The sequence below is a fragment of the Chiroxiphia lanceolata genome, chromosome 14, assembly GCF_009829145.1.
Source record: "Chiroxiphia lanceolata isolate bChiLan1 chromosome 14, bChiLan1.pri, whole genome shotgun sequence".
NCBI classification, from domain to species: Eukaryota; Metazoa; Chordata; class Aves; order Passeriformes; family Pipridae; genus Chiroxiphia; species Chiroxiphia lanceolata.
In genome coordinates, this window is record NC_045650.1 from 15,858,839 (window position 1) to 15,882,247 (window position 23,409).

The following is a 23,409-nucleotide window of genomic DNA, read 5'->3' on the forward strand; positions in this document are numbered from 1 at the left end:
TTTCAGACCATCTGAACTGATCACAAAACGGCCTAGGCATTTACTGAAAATAAATCTTCCATCAGAATTGGGCAGAGCAGAAAACATATAAAATATTACATAGATATGATTATTTCTACAGAAACACACTTGACAGATAAGGATACGAAGGATACGTATCCTTTCGTTAAGGATACGAAAACAAAATTCAGGTCCTAACCAAAAGCTGATGCAGTGCATGCAGCACAAACACTGAATTCAAACCAGAGGATTTGTTCACTTTTTTAGAGCCCAATTATAAACTTTTGCAACACAGGGTTAACAGGAGAAGTGCTGACACAACACTAAGTGCATAGTGGCGCCTGCAAGCAGCGCTATAATTAATCTAAGTGTACTGTCGTTACACTAAACACTGCTTCTCTTCTGCAGCATCATTCCAAATCATGAGGCTCTTGCTCTGTTTCTCAGATAACATGCAGTTTCTTTCCAATCATGTACGTTTCCAGTCATGGCATGATTTGCTAAAGGAACGTTAGGTCTTGAAGCAATACCTTAATCAAATCAGAATCTTCTCCTGTAAAACAAATCTTTGGCTTTTGGAGAATTAGTAACATCTAATGCCTTAGGACAGAGATGTGAAACTGTGAGCTGAAAAATGCACTGCTGGAGACCATACTCAGCCTCCTTGCTTCCAGCCATTTACAAGTACATCTATCTAGCCTCCTACCTACACACCTCCACTTTATATGGTCATAAACCACCAATACAGTGTCTAAATTATACCCTGAAAACTCCAGGTTTGAAATGGCTTGTATGAAAATTCACCTCATGTGGTTTATTCGTTTCTGCAGGAATACAAGGCTCTGATTCCTCTTGGATGGAACTCATTTAAACAAAGCCCAACCGCAAACACCCATAAAAATTAAGGCATTATTGGTATTTATGGAGAGATACATGTAAACTCAGGGAATTTTCTGTAAAAAGCTTAAATAGAGGAAAGAAGTGGAATCTTGCATATAAAACACTAGCTGCATTCACAAAGTGAGTAAGTACTTTATGAATTAATACTTTGAAAAACACATTACAAGGGAAGAAAAAAAATTCATCATGTTTGGAAACCCATTTATTCACACACATTTCTGACCTTTTCCCTACTGCATCCCACATCCACTGAAGTCATACTGTCCTAATGAACTAAGAAAATACAGGAACAGAAGGAATTTAAGTATTTTACAATATCTATCTGAAGCTAGTAGCTTCTAATTGATAGATATTTATTCAGAATATATGTACTTTACTTCAACAAAAGCTATATTTGAAGCAATTGTCTATTTCAGGAACTTGGAGCAAGCTATTATGATTATGTTTATGAAATTAAAATACATATACCAGAATTACTTATTCTTCACTTTTCATATGCACGTCATTGATTAAAGATCAATCAGAATGCTACAGTAGGATTTCTACAGTAGTGACTTTAACATGGAATCAGTATGCTAAATTCATGTAAATCACTTTGGAAAAATCTTAGACTCTTCAGTGTAGTGCTGGGTAAATTTATATATGGAAACTGAAAAAAATACACAGTAAAAGCCAATGGTGAGATTAGAAGCTGTGTCCACTGGGCCAGCACAGACCACTGAGTTCTTCAGCATCTTTTCCCTCTGCAAACAGCAGAGTTGCAAGAGTGAGAATTGGATAAAACTTCTTCAGAAGCATGTTTGAAAGACACAGCATCGAGCAGATGCAGCTCAATTGTTCATATGAAGGCTACTGTGCTGCAAAATCAAGTTATGTTTTCCCCCCCAAATAAATGTATTTCATCTACTAAACAAAAGACCACAGCACACATACATACCCAGAGAAGCCACAAAACACACCTGATGACTACTCTACATTTCAAGAGTGAATAATGATTACAGGCATATGGTCCTAACAGCGTGTCAAAACCTAGAGCAAAGTAATATTAACAAAGTAATCATACTTATTCTTTTATATCTAAAGATGGCAGTCCAGAAACATTTTAATTTTGCTCCCCTCCTTGTGTTGGCAGCGGCATTCATGCAACTGCACAGGCAGATAGACCAGGAAATTAATCTGGCTGCAAAGTAATTTCCCTCCCTCCAATTCCCACCCCCATAAAAAAAAAAGAAAAAAAAAACCAAAAAAAAAATAAAAAAAAAAAATAAAAAAAAAAAAATAAAAAAAAAACAAAAAAAAGAAAAAAAAAGAGAATGAGCAGGACCAGTCAGCTGATTCATAACATGACATCCTAAGGCCAGTAGCAGCTCAAAGCAGACAGAACAAATGCATGGTGCATGGCTGGGGTAAGACTGGAAGGCAGGATAGCATTCATCATATATGTGTGAGATATAAAGTTAATGAACAACATACCTAAAATTGACAGTGTCCAGGCTACGATGTTTTACAGATGCTTACACGAATTTCCAAGGTTCTTTATTCCCTTCATCTTTTCAAGCTCTCCAGCTCTCATTTTTGGAAATCCAAACTACCTCTAGCTCAGACAACCACATATAAAACTTACCACTGTAATAACTAACAACACAACCACGTCCTCTGTGCCAGGCACCAGTAGCACATCAGGTCATTACTATAGAACTGGAATGACCAAACTATGCCAGCTCTGTTACAGCCTGTAGGCACACCTGTAGTTAGGAAAATTAAACTTAACACTCACAGCACACACTCACTGAGCCCACCAATTTGCTTAGTGGAATAATTCTCTCAAGTACAGAGACGGCCAGAAAGTTGCTGAGAAAGAACGTCCTAGGCCAATGTCCTAAAATGTTCAGAAGAGAAGTGGCCAAGGGTGTACTGTCCCCTGTTGACTGAAGAAAAACCTCAGCATCAATAGACAAGACAGTTAAATTGTGTGGCAGGTGATATTCCATCAGTAGGCACACCTGGTTAACCCTCCACACCACCAGGTCACAAGGATGCCTCAGAGGACCGAGGAGCGCAGCGGGTTTTGGGAGGCAGAGACAGGTCCTCGGCTACTGCCTCCACATCTACCTAATCCACCTTCACATTCTTAACATTCTGTCCGCAGCAGCACGAAAGATTTGCTCAAACCAAAAGCAGCAAATGACATTGGGAAGCAATCAGTGCTTTGGAGGTAAAGCAGCCCACCATGGTGTGCAAGCCACGGTCACCCAGGTCCTGCTGAACCTCACAGGCAAGGCGTACGCTCCCACGTTACAGCAGCAGCCCAGACTAGAAGTGGGGATCCTAGTTATTTTGTCCCATTACTACCAGCTAGAAAAAAAACCATATAAACACTTCAGATCAAAAGACCCAACCACCCTTCTCAAGTGAATCCCAGGCCACAAAGCTACAGGATCAGACTTACTTCTGGTGCTGCGACTGCTGCATTTTCGGCTGTGTTGTAGCTCATCTTCAGGCAGGTGCATAGAGGCTGGTTTCTCCAGGATAACCTCTCCCTGGCAAGGGCAGCAGACTCTGCCCCCTCAGGCTGCTGAGAGCCCCAAAGCCATGCTTTCTCTGCCACCAGGTTATTATAGAAAAGCCACAAAGTGCTATGAAAGCAGAAGCATCTTTGGAGGGTTTTGCTACTTTCAAGGAGACAAGATGGGCTCAGATATCTCGCATCAGAAGAGGGCTGTAGGCACCAGATCATTAGTGGGCAGATACAACCCTGAGTCAGAGCCGTATGCCAGCCCTAAAAGGCAGGAGCTCAGACATCACCGTGGATCCTGCATTTGCTAGTGGCTAAATCTAGTGATTAGTCAGCACTGAGAGCTGCTGAATCACTCTTCAAAGGCACCTATCTCCCTGCTGACATCAGCGAGGCAGCCACACACTCCACTGAAATAGTCTGGGCTGCTCAGCTACAGTCAGTACCCTTTTACTAAGCTTGCACAAGGCCTGAACTATGGCACATAAGTTCTTATCCCTGACCTGCCACAATATTATAATAATAATACTCACATGCATAACAAAAAGATGCCTGTGATCTTGCATTAAGTTTTTCATGTCATTTTTCTGATAACATAATTTGAGATGTAATGCAATATTTACAGTCAGTCTTAAAAATTACTAATATACTTTAAAATCTTTTGAAGTTCTTTTCAATTCAGATTCTATCTCATTATTAATTGTTCGGGTATTAATTATTTTAGATTAAATGAATGTAGGCATTGATATTCATAGAAGACAAATGATATACGAAGCAGATGAGACAATTAGCATGAATTACTTCAATAAACTTGAACTCCCCAAAATCTCTGCATCATTAAAAACTGCTTTTAATTAAAAAAAAAATCACAAGATTAATATCATTTTTTATTACTGTGATTCTTTAACATTTTACTGGCCATGACAGACTTCACCTGCCTAAATCTGAATTCTGTCAACTCTCATCGTAACAAAACCCAGTCTTAGAGATAAGGTGCTCTCCACAGGGGCCAAACAAAAGCTAATCAATATTTTCTAGCTAAAGGACAATCTTTGAGTCAAGATCTGTGTGAGGAAAATCTTTAGCCAATTCTTAGAGGAAACCAACTACACAGAAATACAAAAGCAATTAAAGTCATTGCTTCAGAATTTAACAGGAGTTCTAAAAAGTGGCAATTATTTTCCCACGCCAGTGGATGAAAATAACTGTAAAAAATTATTCATGCAACAGAAAATATTCGTGACGTAAATCAGAAAAACTAATAAAATAAAACTGCTGCTCCTCGGTGATAAAACTGAACAAAAGGCATATTGGTGTACAGTGGCTTTGTTCATGACAGAATTTTGGTATTGTTCTAGCATCCACTTTGACAGAAAATGCCTGTTAAGCCCTGTGTAAAGAATATACTTGAAAATTTTCTTCTTTTCTGTTTCTTTTTTACATCTAAAATCAATTAAACAATAATTAGGAATTGATTTTGGAATGCTTATAATCCTGCTCATTTGTGCAATTTTTTTTTAGGTAGGGTTCTGTTCCTTCTGAGGAGACTTAAATATCATTGAATAAAATCCTCAGGACTTTTTTTACCAAACACTCGGATTTATAACAGAGAGGCAAATCCTCCTCTCCTCTTTTAGAAGAGTGTTCCTGTCAAAGTCAAAGACACTGCAGCATCCTTGAAAAGCAACAGAGCTTACACTGTATCACCCACTGGAGTCAACAGGAGTGCCAGGAGGATGACAAACAGAGCTGTGGTTCAGAAGTACTTTAACACTTAAACAGAGACAAATTAGAAATGCTTAAGGGAGGTGTGTATAAGTGAGGTTAATACAATTCCACGGAATGTCGCAGTTCGGTTCAGATCTCCAATCTGTCCACTCACAGCATGGCAAAAAGTCAATATATGTATTTCAAGAACTATCAGTAACTTCCCCACTAAATCCTGGTTGTACTATGAACATGGGAGTCTTCCAAAAGATGCAAGTTACATCAAACAAACAGACACATCTAATATGTCTGTACTTGAAGGCTGTGAGAAGGGCCCCATCTGACCACGAGAGGGAGAATTGAATCATACACATTGTTTATTCACATACATTTCCATCTCAAACCAAGCTCACAAGGAGTGCAGTTCATAACTTCAATATACTCAGGGGACTGAGATCCCTGCTCAGACAAAACCAAACCCCAGAACCCCTCTTTTATCAAGGGATGTTGAAGCACAGTCAGGAATGGTGGGGTCACCAGGGACACACCATTTGAACACAAGCGGGGACTGAGTTTTCCCAATGATCTTAGGAAAGACTCAGGAAAGCTGTGACAGATTTTTTTATTTTCAGATTCAGCTGTGTTTTATGTTTTTCACCTCAATAGATACTGGTGTTTCTCTCCTGGGGCTACCTGTTTCTGTAGTGCCACTGGTTCTCCAAAGTCTGTATGAGTGGGTGGTGAATTTTGACATAAGCTTTTAGACAGTGGGTTTAGCTCCTAACATTTCTGCTAGTTTGGATTTTGCCCCTAAAGTGTCCTATTCCTCATATGGAAAACAACAACAATTATGATCACAGTCTCCCAGAAACTTCAAAAGTCCCAGTGACAGTATTTTCCATGAAAAACGTGGGATACTGAAACCTGATCTTTTCCTCAAGCCTGCAGACCCAGAGTTTGCTGATAACCCCTTCTCAGACCCACAGCGAAGTTCATCTATTTTCTGGCTGCTGGGGAAGTCACAGACTGAGGAATGTATGAGGCTGTCATGAGAGGTTTATGTTTATTACATTTATTGCTGCTGATAGCAATAACTAAGAACAGTCCCCACTGTACAGGACTTTGCAGATCTGCAATAAGTTCCTGTGTTCTGGTTGTGTTTCAGCGCTTGGAGAAGTGCAGAGTAATGAAAGTAAATAAATAAATTACAACATGTGGGGTTTTTCACCCAGCTTCAGAACACAGTCCTATTCCTCATTTTTCAGGATCAACCATTACTCACACTCACTCCTGAGGATTTGCTTTATTTACAGAAGAACTCATAACCATATGACATAAAGTCTATCTGAAAGCCTTCCTAAGTTATTTGTGACTGGAATAGTCACAGACCATTTATGAAAAAGTTTTAGTAGTATTAAGTACAGTGCATGTTTAGTTTGTTGGCCAGGGTGTCTGGACCTTTTACTGTACTCAAATATATTATGTAAATCTCCAGCCAAAAAAAAAAAAAGGAGATGGGAAGAAAGCTCTGTTCAAGCAAAGCACATCACAGCAGATGTGACTGGGTCCCAAACCTTACTTGTCAGCAGATGGATCTGCAAACCCCATCCCAAGCCAACAGTAGTTTCTTAACCTACTCACATGTAATGAATGGCTACTTATCATCAAAACAACAATACATGATTTATATTATGCTGCTTTGGAGGCATGCAGCTAATTTTTCTCCGTTGGCTTTTTAATTCCTTTTTCTTTTCAGAACACAGCTAAAATCTAATCCTATATATGGAAACTAGTCACAAAAGCCAGCCTGTATCTGACATGCAACAGCAATACGGGAACACCTGAGCCACATTTCCTACGCCACTGCAGCTGCAACAAAATTAATGACCTGACCTATCTGAGAAAGGAGAGAAAATAAACTTTTCCTGCACAATAGCAAAAGCTTTGTTCAGGAATGGGTCTATTTACATTATTTCATGTTACAGAGTTATACATACTTTAGCACAGGAGAGGGCATTTCAAAATCCAAGACAGAGAAAACCAATTGCTGCTAAATTACTATGCCATGGCTGTACTGAACCACGGAAAACCACAGCTCACCAGCCCATTCTCCAATTGTGTAGAGAAACCAGCTGCAACTCCACCATCCTGTGTGATGCTGCAAAGAAGCATCTTAAGAACACACAGACACACTGTACATACATGATAATATACATGCCATATACCATGCATATCTGTACATAATGCATATATAATCTCCATATATATCATACAGCACATAGACAATAGCAGCAACTACAGAGGTGTGCAGACACACATATGCACAGCTATATAGGAGATCTCTAAAGCCTGAGAACCCTCCCCAGCCCAAACTCAGGACCCGTTTATGGACAGTGTATCCTAGATAAATGTGCAGAATGTCCCCAGAGGTACAGGACAGGGAAGGGCACAGGGCTGGCACATGCCTCCCCACGTCCCTGGAGCAGGGCATGCAGGACGGGGCTGCAGGGCACAACCACCGATCCCCGTGTCTGATCAAAGGGTTTCTTCGTAGGCAAAAGGGGAAAGGTCCTGCCCCCACAGACTACCAGCACTGACACAGTGCAGTAGGTTTTATTTAGGTCGGTACATTTTGGAAGCCCGAAAATCCGCAAAGAAGTTTCAGTGAGTTTTGGAAGTCCTGCTGAAAAGCAGAAGTTCTCAGTGGACCAGTAAAGCTGGCCAATGACACCAGAAAATACCGATGCCAGCACTTCTGATAAGCAGGTTAGCCTGTAATGCTTCAACTGCTATCCTTGGTGTCACTAACCGCTTCATCCTGAGTGTAATTGACTCCAGGGGAAAACAAAAGAGGGGATTTTGTTTTGTTTTGACAAATCCACTGCAAGGCACCACACAAAGGTGCCAAAGGCTACTTTGTATTTACAATGCTGATGATACGCACAACTCAGAAGTTTCCTGACCTCAAGTACAAACACAACATGAAAGGTGATATATCAAACTGACACTATCACAGCTAGGGAAAAAAAAAAAGAAAAGAAAAGAAAAACACCTCAGATTTATACCAAGCTTGCCTGCCTAGCATAAATACTATCATCAAGCTTGGAGTCTCTGTTATATCGCTGCTTAAAAGTTCTGTGATACAGCACAAGGGCAAAACAGTCCACAACCAAATGGAAAGTGTTTCCAAACAAACTTATACAAAGAGGAGGAAGAAATCTGATGAACCTGGAAAGGAACTTCCAAGTTCAGAAAAGCAACAGCACGTTCAGGCCTCCATTACCCTCCCTTTGTGCTCATGGCTCATCTTACCTCCAACCTGCAGGCTGTCAGCATCCCTGTTTATTGTCCCTACACCTTTTCTTCCACCATGCCCTTGTGAGCCCTATCCCTGCAATAAAGGATTTCAAGCAAGCCTTTAAAACACACACCTTCCAGAAATTCTCTGTACCCCAGGCTTCTTTTAATTGAGGCATTAATAAAACCACTGTTAGAAAGCCCAAAATGAAACAGACTTTTTTTCTCCCCCCCCCAAAAAAGTTCCTGTTGGCTACCTGAAAACAAACAGAGTAGTCACATACTCAGATTTGGGCTCACCCCCTCTCTGCATTTGGGGTATTTTAATTTTTAAGCAGTTCCAACAGCACAGAAGCTGCTCACTACACTCCAGGATGCTCCAGTACCACTGAGGCAAAAGGAAATTATTTTTTTTTAATAAGAAAGTAGGGGTAGATAAAAATAGCACTCCATAGCATCTAAATGAAAGTAATAATGAAGAGAAAAAATTGCAGTTGTAATTGTACATGTGTGAATGACCCATTAGGAGAGAGACATTAAATAAGTCACTCACTTTATGAAAGATAAAATAAAACCATTGATCATAAGTGTGTATATAGTTAAAAGCAGACGTTTATAAAAAAAGATTTTTAGTGCTTTCCATATCCTTTCATACACAGTAGACTAATTGTGGGTATTTGAAATTTTAATGTTAATAACATGGAGGTAGAACTGCATTTCCTCTGAAGAGCATACATTTGAATAACAATATTTATAATATGAGCTCTGTATCGTAATTTAATTTAACCATGAAACCAATTTCTGCCTTCAACATTTTATGTTTTACAGTATGAAACAGAACATTATTTGCTGTAATGTAGTTTATTTAACCTTAACCTGATGTGGTACAACAGTGAATACAGATACACTCAAAATGTTAATAATATGACACACTGAGCTGATTAAAATTTCAATTGTGTTTCCTCCATCTCCTTTGGAAAGTTAATGAATTAATGAATCTTTAAAGGACAGTCAGGGAGGCCTTAAAAAGAAGATGCCTTTTTGAGTAAGGAGAGAAAGTGGCAGATTACAACTTAATGGCTTCAGAATAATGGTAATTTCCCTATTTTCTTCACTTGCCTTAGCTCAGCTAATGGCTTCATTAGTGTCCACACTCTCAAACGAATAATAGAGGACCATGTCACATCCATCTTAGTCACATCACAATAAAACCGTTAAATACAATTCAGCTACCTGCCTTCTGCCAGTCTGTGCTATGAGGCAGAATTAGCAGCACAATCAATACGGAATCCTGTTATTAGATTCTTTTTCTTTTAAAAAAGAAGTGTATCATCAGGTATAATCATGCAGAGCTATTTAACTGCAGTGCAAATTTTATGCTGATTAGATAACCAGAATCACCAAAAAAAAGATAAAATGAAGGGGAAAAAAAAAATCTGCTTAACTTTATACCTCTTCACCAAAAAACCCACCAAAATTCCAGCTCTTTATTTGATAAAACTGATGGGTTACCTCAAAGTCAGCGCAGATGTGTCAAATTCTTCCTGGTATCCCCTTTACCAAATCATTTCACAAACTAGGCTAATTAAGCAGGTAGAAAACCTCGTTGGCTTTAGCTACCTCTACCTTGGGAGAAGAGATTCCATTCAACCAATTAAAATTTTTGGAAAAAAATTCAGTATAACTGCCTATAGCTCCATCAAAAGATATGAAGACCGATGCAACAAGTTCACACACTGATCTTAACACTGCAAAATAAAGGGAATTATGGTTTTTTTAAAATACTTTAAAGGCTTTTAATTTTCAAAGTAGTTGAATTTCAATTATTTTGTGATCATTAAACTGGATTTAGGCAGCACTGTGCTTTCTTTACTCATTATACGGTTTGGCTACTCTGTGCAACATGAAATCTCTGTTCAAGCATATTTTTCTCATTATACACATATTTTGTACAACAAACAATATGCAGGCTCTTTAACAATAGTGGTTCAAACATGCACACTTGGCAAAATCTAATGCACAAGTACTATTATTCTCTACTTTTTATCTGTGGAAACCAAAAGAAGCAAGCTCCAACTTCTACCGAGCTGAACTGCAGCTGGCAGCAACACACAAGTAACAGGGGGAGGAAAATGGCCTGTTTAATATATAAGGAAAATCTCAAATGCTTCAGGCAAAATTCTGTTCTCAGATCCATACCACAGATCCTGACTCCAGCGCTCTGCCCCTTCTTGACCTGAGTATCTAACGCTACCAGAAACTGCTGCGGACATGTAGAGGCAGAGCTTTATTGGATCATACCAATCTAAGGCAGGATTTTGCACAAAAGGATTCCTGGACTGATTCCCCAATTCTCTACATAACCCTGCCATAACCACATCCAACTGACGTCCAGGAAGAACTGCTTTGTAATCTTAGCACACACGACGTGCTGGGCATCTGCACTTGTCAGCGGAATAAATTTTTCTGACAACATAAATCTGATCCCACTGAGAACCTTTTTAAAAATACATTATTGACTGAAAATATTATATGCACCACTTTTCCTGTTAGCAAAGGTAATATATTAACTCCTTTGCCATTACCACAAGTCACCGTAGGCCTAGGAGAAAGTATTTCTGTATGCATGCTATATATTCATTTTGAATTAAAACCACGATGCCAATATTATACTAATCACAGCAGAAGTCTCAGTCTTAAACAGATCTTGAGTGACACCTGCATTCTAATTTTTTTACGAGCAGTTTGTCAATGATGAGACTTTAATGAGAAGTACTGTTTTCAAAATATGTAGCTACGGGTAAAAGTGAAATATCCTCTTTTCATATTATGACTATTTATCATTTTAGTTCTAAGTTGCTATTTCACAAAGAATTAAGTGAATTCCAACAGACAGAAGGTATACAGAATATCACCTACTTTTTTTTCTACCTTAGGATACTAAACCTTATCCATAAAGACCAACTCATATAACAACCAACTCTCAAGAGCTGGCTGCCATTGTATTTCTCACAAGACTAGTTCAGAGCTCACTGAAGAGAGATTTATTCCTATTGTCCAAGTATGCAGCCTTGGCCTAAGCAAACTCCCATCAAAATGAAGGGGCAAAGCTCCAAAAACACATTTGCCTGTTAGACCTCAGAATTTACTTCACCACATCACTATATTATTGAAGACCACAACTTTCTATAATACATGGTATGGCCCTAATTAGTTCTATGACTGGGCATAGAGAACTTTATCCAGGAACAGGGCAAAACCAATGGGTCATAATTCAAGATGCAGTTCTAGCATCAGCATTACAGCATAGCACAGGCAATCCAGATGTCACACCTATTATTTGACATTAAATGGTCATAGTATTGCCTATTTAAAAACAAACAAACAAACAAACAAAAAACACACACACAAAAAAAAACCAAAAAAACTTTGAACACATAATTGAAACAGAATATTTAAAACGTGCAACCGTAATTTTAACATTTACTTTTATAGGCACCCTTAGGAGTTCCAAGTGAACTTGTTCCTGCTCACTGCCCCTTTAAGATTTCCGTATCACCCCCTCTTTCATTTAATTGCCTGTAGGAAGAATATTTATTGCAGGTAAAAGATGCAGGAGGGAGATCACAATTTGTAGGTAAGTTAGGCAAGGAAGATGCATTAACAACTTCCCTGGTTAAACTGCCGCAGAAACCAGTTTTACACAGAGTAGAGGTCCCCTCAGAGTAAGCTTGCTTAGCATGCAAGTACACTATCTGCCTAAACTCTGCTTTTCTGATTAAAGTTTTGTATTTAATTAAAATTGTCTTAATTAAAATGCAAATATTCTAGGACTTTAACAATAAATTGTTTACACTAGACTGAGAAACAGCCCTCAAAGGCTTTGGAAAAAAATAGTTTCAATTGCAAGCTGTATATTCAACTTCACTGCTCAGTGAAAATGGGTAAAGATCCTTTTTTCTCCTATTGGCTTAATCTTTTTTAAACAATGGAGAGATATCCCAATTTGTATCCAGAATTCACATAGAAAACAATTCCCAAAGTTATTGGCTGTTGAGTAAGTAATTAGGCCAGTTCAAAACATCCATTGTGCTTGAAACAATTCCTTTAGCCAATTTTGCTAGGAAATGATACTGACACCACAAAAGAATTGCCAGTTAAATGAACGGCAGGCACAGCCCCTTCCCTCGGTGGTAACACGGGAGCCTGTGTGCACGCAAGGATCCATCTGCATTATCCCTTCGCCAGAAACATCCTGCTCCAGGTTCAAAATAGCCATTCTGTTTACAAAAGAGCACAGTTTAGATACAGCAGATATACAGCCCGCTCGTTGCTTTCTCTAAACACGCACCGAAGGACTCTACACCCCACGTTTTGATTTACCACAAGGCAGGCTGTGTGCTCTGCAGCATCAACAATGCTTTTCTGGATGAAGTACTGCGACTCACAGGTGAATTATGCTCATGACCAATTCATAACCATCCTCCATTGGGAATAGAATCGAGCCCTTGTAGTTAATCTGAACTTAATATCCCAAAAATACAATGCTAAGGGCTTTAATTTTTCTTCCAGAGAAACTTCGAATTGAGCTCTAGTCTAGTGCAATAGAAAAACCCTAGTTATGCATGGTTTGGAAGGAAAGCAACCAAATCCCAAACCCGCCCCCAAAAAAAGAAAAAAAAAAAAGGTAAACAGTGCTTGAAAGGTTTTATGGTTCATTAGCAAATACTGCATTATGCTCATCACCATATTCCTGTTAAACAGTGAAGAGCAGTGATGCAAGTTAAATGAGAAATGGTAGCAACATTGAAAGTTTGAAAATCCACTTCCAGAAGCCAGTGGAACAAATCATACCTGGGAACTTTCTAAATGGAAGTCCCAGCTAGAATAATGGTGTGAATATGACCCCAACGGAAGTTCCATAAAGTATCCTCATTCTTGCAGAGAAATTCTTACCAAGACCCACTTGCTATAAATTTGAATTTCCTAAACTCATTGCAGATCTGAGAAACCAAAATGAAATAAATTACCACAGTTTGACACCATCTCCTTCATCACAGTAATTCCAGATTTCAGTATAAAAGCCATTACTTAACTTGCACGCCTAATTTGCACACTCTTTACACAATAATTTTGATCCAAGAAAAGATTTATTTTCCCTTTATAATTATCTCGTGTCAAAGTCTTAACCTTTTCATCTGAAAAGCTAGAGCTGGATTTCATTTGGAAACATATGCCCTGAGCTCAGCTCTGCTCCACATGCCACCGCAGGCAGAGGCTGGATGTCACCAGGTGACAGGCAGAGGGCAGCCAGTGGCACTGCTCTGCAGAGTGAGCCACACTGAAAACCAAAAGGGCAAAGGCAACTACCTGCCCCACTTTTGCACCACTCAACGCTAATTTCATAGCTTCCTAAACATAAGGAAAGCTTAATAAATTAATGATTATTAATAAAATGCATGATCATTTTAATGTTTCATAAACATCCCCCTATAGTAAAATGGCCCAAGCGCTCTTAGTTCAGACCATGTACATCAGTGAGTTCAGCTCACTGACCTTCTGGATTCCTCCACTGAAGAACATGTTATTAAATAAACCTTAACAGAGTGCACCGGTGTCACCTGCACCCAAATACCACCACCCACTAAGTTCCAAACAGTCTACAGCAAAAACCAGTCCTTGTAGTGAATAAAACGTGTCAGTCCAACGTGAAGTTGTAAGTACAGCATGAGAGCCACCAAAACCTCAGCGGTGCACAACTGCTACTTCATTTGCATAATTTATACAAATTAATGTAGATTCAACAATTAGCATTTCGAGAGGGTTTCCTGGAGCCCAGGGAAGGCTGGTGTGAGCCCAGACAGCGGGAGCACACCTCACCCAACATGCTGCCTGTGCCACAGGGACTGGCCATCACACCCTTCCCACAAGTCAAGATATTTTGTTCTGGTGCTTCTCCAGTGTTATGATAAAAATAGAGAAATATTCCATCTTATTAAAATTTAGAGTAACAAGCAGATCCATACACACTTGCCTTTTCAAAATGGCACTTTATAGTCACAAGCACAAAGCTCAGGCTGGTTCCAGCAGCTGTGGGCTCACTTTGGGGTAGGCAGCAGGCAACCCCCCAGAAACGCAGGTTTCCAGAAAAAAAGCCGTATTTGGGTTCCCAGTGGACTCCCACCCCAGCCAAGCTCCCTTCTTCTGGGAGGCACCCTCAGGTGTCCCTGGCTTTACTCCTCCAGGGGCAGGAGCACTGGGCCACCAAGTGGCACTTAAGGTGACAAACTATTTGAAAGCTAAAAGGGCCTCAAAACCATTAAATACTGCACAGGGACTCACTCCCGTGCCTGAGGGAAAGCTGCCATGGACCTCCAGCCTGAACCCCCGAAACATCCTGCCCTCAGGCCTGCCCCAATGAGCCAGCTGAGTGCTGAGGGAGCAGGATGGTTAAGTTGGGTGGTAACACGGATCTGAGCCCCAGAGCATGGCCGTGGGACAGGAGGGACACCAGCACCCCCAACACTGCCACACGCAGACCTGGTTGCGCCCGCACTCCCGATTTCCTTTGCTTTACGGGAACGCAGCCTTCAGCACCACGGGCAAGAGGCAACTGTACATGGCTACGTAGTCTCTGTGGACTTCTTTCCACCTCAAGCTGTCGAGCAAATGAAAAAAACAAAACCTATTTTAAGTGATACAGCACTCATGTTCCCAATTCCTAAGAAAGCACCACTCTGCTACAGGGCCAGCAACCAGCTCTTACTTCAGGCACCTCTCCTGCCCGAGGAACACACTGCTCATTTTTAGCCCGTTTCCAATTTACCCACTGGCAGAGGTGCACGAGAAGACTCTTGCAATGAAGTTGCAAACCCACGTCAGTATAAATTTCCTTTTTGAGAAGTTTCAATCTTGTTTTATCAGAGACCATCGGCTGTGCCGAGGAAAGCCTATAATGATTTCTCTTTTTCAGGCTTATTCTAGAATTGTATCTATTTTGGGGTTTTGTTTAGATCTGTCGCCGCTTTCATACCGTTGATCATGTTGTTTTTCTAACCCGCCCTGAACATCTGTGGCTCTTTCTGAGGCTGCATAATCCTGGGCTTTTTTTTTTCCTCTTATGTATTCCACTGCTATCAGCTGGCTGTTATTCTGGTTTTTTTTTATTTTTCAGCATACATTTTATTTCTTTTAATTTGAAAAAAAAAAAAAAATAAAATTTTAACAGCGCTGATTCTTTCTGGCTCATCTTATCCCTGCACAGCAAATTCATACCTGCCACAGCTTTTGTTTCGTTCTGCTGGTTTATTGGTGTTGTGTTTTGGTTTGGTTTTTTTTTTTTTTAAACTGCATCTATGTAAAAAAATCAGCCTGCAGCAGAGCTAAAGGTGGAGTAAGAAGACGATGAAGGATCTTGTTCTCGTAATGATAAAAATCAGTACTTATAGGAGATATCAAGCTGGCAGCCCTGCAGAAAACAGAGCGTACACCGTTTAACCACAAGCCAGACGCAGACTCTCTCAGCAGGACCACTGCAAGCACTGAGAGGGGAAACAACAGCCAAACCTTGGCCTTCTCGCCCGGCTGCCAGAGAGGGCAATAATTAGTGCCAAGCGTGGGGGTGGGTTTGGTTATTTTTTTTTTTGATGTTGACACTGGGAACTGTTTGGAGACTACGATTATTTTGCAGGGCCTAACAAACAGTTATCAGATGGCAACAGCTTTTGTCACTACCAGGCTGGACTGCATTCAAACCTAAGAGAGACATGTATCTCCTCAGCCAGCAAGTCTCCCTACCCAGTGATTACAAAACAAATAAGATTTTGAGGGTTGACAAGAGTCCCTTTAGCAGCATTTGGATTATAAAATTGCTCTGACTCACTGCAGCATATTGCTCCCTCTTAATTAACAGAGCTGAACTTTGTACATGTCTAGACTTCCTCCTGCAGAATGGCAGATTTTGGCCTCCATGAATATCATTTGAAGTCATATTAGTTACAGAGTCTTTATTCATTTCAGTCATTTGTTTTCAAACATATTTTCCACAGAAAGAAAAAAATGCACCAACTGCTGGGCCATTTAATCCAAACTTAACAGTTAAGATGTTTTATTCAGCATTTTAAAAAGGATTGTCTTAGGGAATTTTTATGTGCTGCATTTCTAATGTTAACTTTACAGATTGTAAAGTGCCTTGGGATGCACTAGCATGAAAGGCATTAAGGTATTGCAGGATTTAACCAAATGCACCAATTGCACTAAAAAGAACCTTTATGAAAGCACATACAGATAAAAACCACAGTAATGCTAGTGTTTATTAAGAGATGCTCAGATTTATTTCTTAAAGCAAAGCAATTTTCCTCCTCCACTGGTAAAAATGATCCTTTTCTAAATTAAAAAATTTTCCACCAGTACTGACATAAAACCGCTGAAATTTTATACTTTATGGAAAAACGTATTTTCCCATATAAAAGTTCAGTCTTAAAATATTAATTGGATTCACATAAATAAGGTGGCTTTTTTTTTTTTTTCTTAAGCAATAAGCTTTAGGATTTCTGGCTTGTGGGGGTTGTTGTTGGTTTGGGGTTTTTTTTCCCCCCACTAGTTAGTAGTAGAACAAATTAATTAACTATATTCATTAGCTTGGCTATTGTTACAGGATTTTCTGGGTACAAAGAGGATGAATCACACATTTTGATCCATGTTTCCTATTACTATCAAAAAGTTGCATTTCAAATACAAGAAAAGCTTGTACAGCTAATCCCTTGACACGCCTGGAAATCACAGAGTAGGCTTGTACACCAATCACTTATGAGAGAGGATTTAATGTCAGTGGGTGAAGTTCAACACAGCAAAGAGGAACAGCATTAACACAGCCAGAGCAGCCTTATCAAGGAGAGGTGGGGTACTATATCAGGCTTATCTCCACCCTTAAATGGGAGGGTGGATTTGATCTTCCCCACCTCCCTCCCTGTATTCCACCTTTTTAACACCCCACTACTCAAGCTCTGTGGTCTCAACCCAAAGACTATTACAGCCTGTTAAAAAATACCAGTTGATTTTAAAAGGCTGCAGATAAAGCCCAAAGAAAGTGTCATGGATTTCAACTCGTAGGACTACACACAAGATCAAAGTTTAAGTGCAGAATATATATAATGTTATTCCCCCCCCAAAAAAAAAAGGTAACACTGCTGAACTCCTATCACTCTGGACATCAGAAGAGAAGCCACAAACAACCACTTTATAATGCCAAGATCCACCTTTTCATTAAAATTACATTAAAAATAAAACACGGTGAAGGAAAGTTAAAAGCAGCATATGACTCCTATCAGGAGGAAGGATTAGTTGTCCTTTGCATTCTAAGTTTGAAAGTAATATGACAGTCACAATACCTACTCAGAGCTTCAGATCTTTTTTGAATGATAGGAACATTTCCTCAAAGGCCTTCAGCTACAAAATAGCCCTCACACAGATTTGTTTCTCTAGAGCATCTGTAATTCAAAAACCATTCCTACAAATAAAGCTGAAAGGATTCATTATATTTGTAAGTGAAAAATTTCAGATGACTGCTCTGAAATCCAGTAATATTCTCCTGTTTAAAGAAAACAGTGGAGCTATGTCTTCCAATTACAGTGGGTCATAAAACTGAATTAAAGGAAGATGATACTTTTCTAGCTAATGATGCTCTTTAACTACCTCTCTCTCATGCCTTTCAAGTACTATGGCATTTTCAGTTACACATTTGCCACATTTTCTTTTCACACAACTGTTTTTTCCATCCAAGTTCAAAGGAAAAATCAACCCAAACAACTTAATTACACTTTCATTGTAGGCATTGATACCCATCTCAGCCCATTCCTCACAGATGTATTTCCTCATGAAGAAAATCCAGACAATACATATTAGCAGAGCATCCTTTGCAAGCCACAACGACCACATCTCAGTATTTGTAAAACAGAAATACTAGTATGTACATATTTTACAGCTGGATTCATCCACATTTCTCCAGTGCTTTGTGCAGGCATTACTGAAAATAGTTTTACTGAGCAACAAGCTACACAGCAGGTTGGGACATGCCATTGTTCTTTTCCTCTGATGGACCTCAGACTGGGAAACCTGCAGCTTCCAACCTTGGCTGCTCCCATAAACCGCACTTTAAGCCTGCTGAGATCCTGATGTCGATCTGGGTCTTCCAGATACTCACCCATCTTTCTACTCTTTCCTATCTAACAAGATGTTGACCCAAAAGGCTGATGAGATGTCTCTGCCCTGCCACTGGACGTGCTGACAGCCCTGTTCGTAGGGCTGTCAATCGGGGCATGACCGCAGTCGTTAGTTTTCCTTTGATGTGGTGTAACGTGCAGTTGTTACTACAAATACAGCCCCTTGCTTAAACCAGTGTTTTGCAACTGTGCAGCTTTGTAAGAACAGAGCAGCAAATCTGGGGACTCCATGACAAGCAATCCTGACTTCTAGATCCAATGGAGCATGACACGGAATATCATTGACTGAAACTGCAGCCACATTCAGCATCTTTCACCACAACCTCTCTCTTTGTCTGTGTGTTTATTTTACACTAATCACTAAAACATCACAGCACAAAGTCGTGTGTTATCTCTGTATCTATCTCAATATCTATAATTACTTTCTCTTTTGTAAAAACTAGGACAGGGAGTTGTAGCCCTCAAAGATTACAGATACCCATCTTCCTAAGCCTGACTAAGCCTAAACACACAACAATTATAAGATGGTAAACAGCAGTAATTGTACACTAAATGTCTTTTTAAAGAGCCAAATGTGCACTTAAAGTTTAACTCCCACTCACTGCTGCTCTAGAACAAACAGTAATTAGTGAATACAAAACTAAAAACTTCAAAAAAAAAAAGGCTCTGCAGCATGTTTCTCAGGCGGGAGGTAATTCTAAAGTAATTCTAATTCCATCCCCCTCTTTTTTTTTTAAACCTTTGTAGACATAATGCAGGATAGCTTCAATAAAGCACTGCATGTAGTAAAAGCATGTGATGATCTTGCAATCCAAATTAAAATGTAATGTGTGGTAATTACCCTGCACTTGATAGAAAAAGGGGCACCCAGAGAAATAAACCACCCTCACCCTGCAAAGAAGTCCAGCGCATTCTAATTTCTCAACAGTCAATTTTCTACCTTATATATTTTAAAGTAGGGGGTTATTTGCACGTGTATGTGTCAGTAAAATGCAGCTAGTTTCGTGACCCATTATAAGCAGTTAATGCTTCCTCTTTTCACTGGAACAGGTGGCATGCACGGGCAGAAAGCACACAGCTATTTTTAGCCCATGTGCATCAAAACTAACTCTGAGGGTACCACTCCAGCCCCATTCACGGCAGAGCTTACAAGTCTTAAAACACTGCACCAAACCTCATGATATATTTTCCTTTTGCTGGGTTGGTGGGAGACTGCTTTGGGAGTGCTTTGGGAGGAGAATATTATCCAGCAAGAATGAATACAAAAGTCAGTCTCTAGAGGCAGGATTAAGGTGACAGTAGCTATCAAGTACAGGAATAACCGAGACTGAAATACCCCAACTTCTTTCTGGAAGCAGCAGAGCTGTTGCTTACAATGAACATCATGTTTACTGGATGGAGAAGGAGGGAAAGAATTAAAACACCTTAAAAAGTAATAAAATGTAGCTGATAAATGACAAAACCCAATTGCTCTTGCAGCATGTTATTGTGTGACAGCTCTCCTGATAATTAAAATGAAGAGGTCATGTCCACTAATGGCAATGTCTAATTACAGAATACATAAAACATACCATAAATATTCCAGCATTCCAAAGAATGTCTGTGACATTTATCACTAAGAGGTATCATGCTTGCTTCTTCCATGTCCATTTCCATGTCTATACTTATAATACTGAGTATTTAAACAGGAATTTCCCTCCTCACAAGGTAAAAGAAGAATGCTTTAATACTGATACCGTTTTGCTTGGCCATATGAAAGATATTTCAAAGACCTCTATGATCTTCACAACTACAACTGGAACTCCACATCTACCCTACAGCCATCACATTGGTTGTTGTTGCTATTATTATCCAACATTTACTACTGTAATAGTGTCTGGAGACTAAGCAGTTTTGCACACTACTGTGCCATGCAAATATGTGACAACGACTACACAGGGATTTTACTGCAGTAGGAAAACTGTAAGAACTAATTGCCCTTGCATAAAGCATCACAGGATGGGAGAAAGGCAGAAGATATTCTGAAAACCTTAAGCTCTTCTATTTTAGGAGTAAAATCTGAACATTTTAAGCCTCCCCAAATTCAAGGGTTAAAATACAGATATTTGGTTTTGTTTTGAAGCATGCTGTCACTGTGAACCCAGCAGCTAAGCAATTCAGCACCTGTCAAGTCTAAACTATTCTCTGTTTAACCAGAATTTACATTTAGTTCAGTCAATTAATATAAGCCTTATCAGGTTCATGATAATTAGCACACTTATTAACAGCAGTAACAGCAGCAGAAATGGTGTCAAAGAAGAGCTTTGTTGTAGTTCGGTTGCTACCACCAGAGACTCCTATCTCTATCTGATCTTACCTAGTGATCTACTTGCTCTTGTACTGCCAAGGAGACCCACTTACTTTACTCTTAAGCCAGACAAATTACTGTGACAAGAAGCAGACTTAGGGTAGCTTCCATTCACAGATCACTTTAAGTACTTTACAGGTCATGTGCTATTAAACTACTTGCTTTATCAATTTCTTTTGGCTTATTCCAAGGCTAAACTGTTTAGTTGGAGAGGAAGGTTATTTTTTGTTTTCTTTTTTTTTCCCCTCTCTGTTTATTTTAACCACGCATTTGTTGTAAGCTTTTTGCCATTATAGTTAAGGGCTGTTGGACCAAAAATAATTTCAATCAATAACAGAAAAACCATCCACTTCTGCTTCCTTTGCTTCAAAGATATTGTTGAAGTGTACTATAACACATGCAGACTTCTTAAAGCAAGTATCACTTGAGCAATCAATAGGGCACTTTTTGGTAATTTGTTTTAAGGTAGTCCTTTAATGCCATTAAAGGGCAGGTACAATTCAGACTCTTCCACAGAAGATGCCCCTCTTGCTTGTCAGCCCAGAACTTTAAGGATTTGACGAGAATTGTCAAATTCCAGATCACTGTTTATACACATACACACTTTTTTTGTGACTTTCTCTTGAGCTGCAGGGTCACAAGGGTATAATTTACAATACAGGTAGTGTTTTAAGAAAGCAGTAACTCAGAACACATTGCCGGGGGTTTTTCCCCCCAGCTTGAACTAAGAATTTTCCTTTTCTCTTAAGCTCAGAACCATGAAGCCATACAATTAGTCCAAATTATTTGAGAAAAAGGCTAAAAGTTAATATACTTCACAAAATTAGTCACTGCTTTAACAATAAAGGGAGTATTCTGCTATCCCTTCACTTATCACTCTCTTAACTATTTGACATTAGATAAGACCTGGAAAAAAATGAAATCCATAGATTGCACTGTGTGGAATATTCTACAGGCAGGGAGGCAACTTTATAAAAGGTGAGACAGTGCTATAAACCAAGAGTCAAACTGGAATTTGAACCTTAATTTAGATTCCTAGGTTTTTCAATGTTCAAGACACACCTCTAACATTAGTTTAACATTCTCAGGTTTTGTGAGAGTAGCTACAAAAGGGACAATTTAATACAAGCGAGTTGAACTGTAGCGAAGGTGTTTCCAGGCTACATTTTTAAGAACATACTTGAAAGACTGGCAGAACAATCCAGTGCTCTGGTATTTTCCACAAATTCAAAACAATGAGATACTTAAGAGTCTATTCACAAAAAAAAAAAAAAAAGAAAAAGAAAAATGAACAGAGGAAAAATGGAGGACTTAAACGTCTCTAAGTGGAAGAAACATTTCCCATTTCAACTTTAGCACTTTACTACTGACATAGAACGAAAAAAGTGCTTGTATATAACCCAGACATGTCAGCAGTGAAATGAATCTCCGGGCTGTGCAATGATCTAAGAAATCTGAATGGGCATATGGGAACAGCTCATTTGCAAGACCTCCAAAACCAACCTACTGATAAACACCGGAGGGTGCCTGACTGCCTGCATACTCACATGCTTATTGTTTTATTCTTATTCATTACTGAGTCATTATTATTATTTAAGTGCCGACAATGCACTTGTGAACCAGAACAGATGCAAAATATCCTGTGCTAATGAGAAAATCAAAGCCTTTCTTATATCAGCAATTTCATATTATAGGATCTCTTTATTTTTGCCATAAGCACAAAGTAATTAATACAGCAATATTTTCTTATTGTTCGTGAGTAAAGCAAGTAAAACTGCTCAGATTCTGCTTTGGCTCTCCCCCCTACCAGCACAAAATACAATAAATACTATTGAAGAATTCCTATTAAGACAAACAGCTGCCAAATAAATACAACAAAAATCTCTCATAAAAGGCTGTTGTCTGTTTATTCAGAGATAAAGTCAGTACTCCTCACTGAAAATGAACAGTGTGGCACTGCTCTTTCATATTTAAATACTTGTGCTGCCTTATTGCTGTAACCATATCACGGGATAATTTGTTAACCAAGGGCTGGACTGTGGGTCCAGCATCACCTACCATTCCTGAATAGCAACTAGACCCCTATGTAACCATCACATGCTTTCCACCCCTAAAATTTGATACTACATATATAAGGGAGCTGACAATAATCTCATTTAAATAGCTGTGCATAAAGAAGGTGCCAGGTTTGGCATTCTCTGATATGCAGTGATGGATGTGTACTCCAGCCATGTGCAGCTCCAGGATGACCCCTCCAACAGGCCAGGTTTGCTTGGAAGGAGGATGGCTGGGGAAGGCTCCCTGCAATGCACTTCTCCCAGTGCCAATGGAGTCACAAACCAGCAATACTGGAGCTGTGTCTGCGCTTATGACACCACTTTTAAAGCAGGGTCAGAGACATTAGAGCTGCTTGCACATGTGTA

The 23,409-nt window shown here is 39.4% G+C and overlaps 1 protein-coding gene across 6 annotated transcripts in view; it reads right to left on the reverse strand.

Moving 5' to 3' along the window:
• AFF2 (AF4/FMR2 family member 2) overlaps positions 1–23,409 on the reverse strand; it is a 336,618-nt gene that overhangs the window by 299,753 nt on the left and 13,456 nt on the right. Inside the window, exon 1 of one of the 6 annotated variants that reach the window (XM_032701862.1) lies at positions 3,350–3,435. The exons of the other annotated variants lie outside the window; for them this stretch is intronic. Within the exon in view, the coding sequence (XP_032557753.1) occupies positions 3,350–3,372 (23 nt within the window). The 5' untranslated portion in view covers positions 3,373–3,435. Of the gene's footprint in view, positions 1–3,349; positions 3,436–23,409 lie in introns of those variants that run through there. 6 annotated transcript variants of the gene reach the window in all.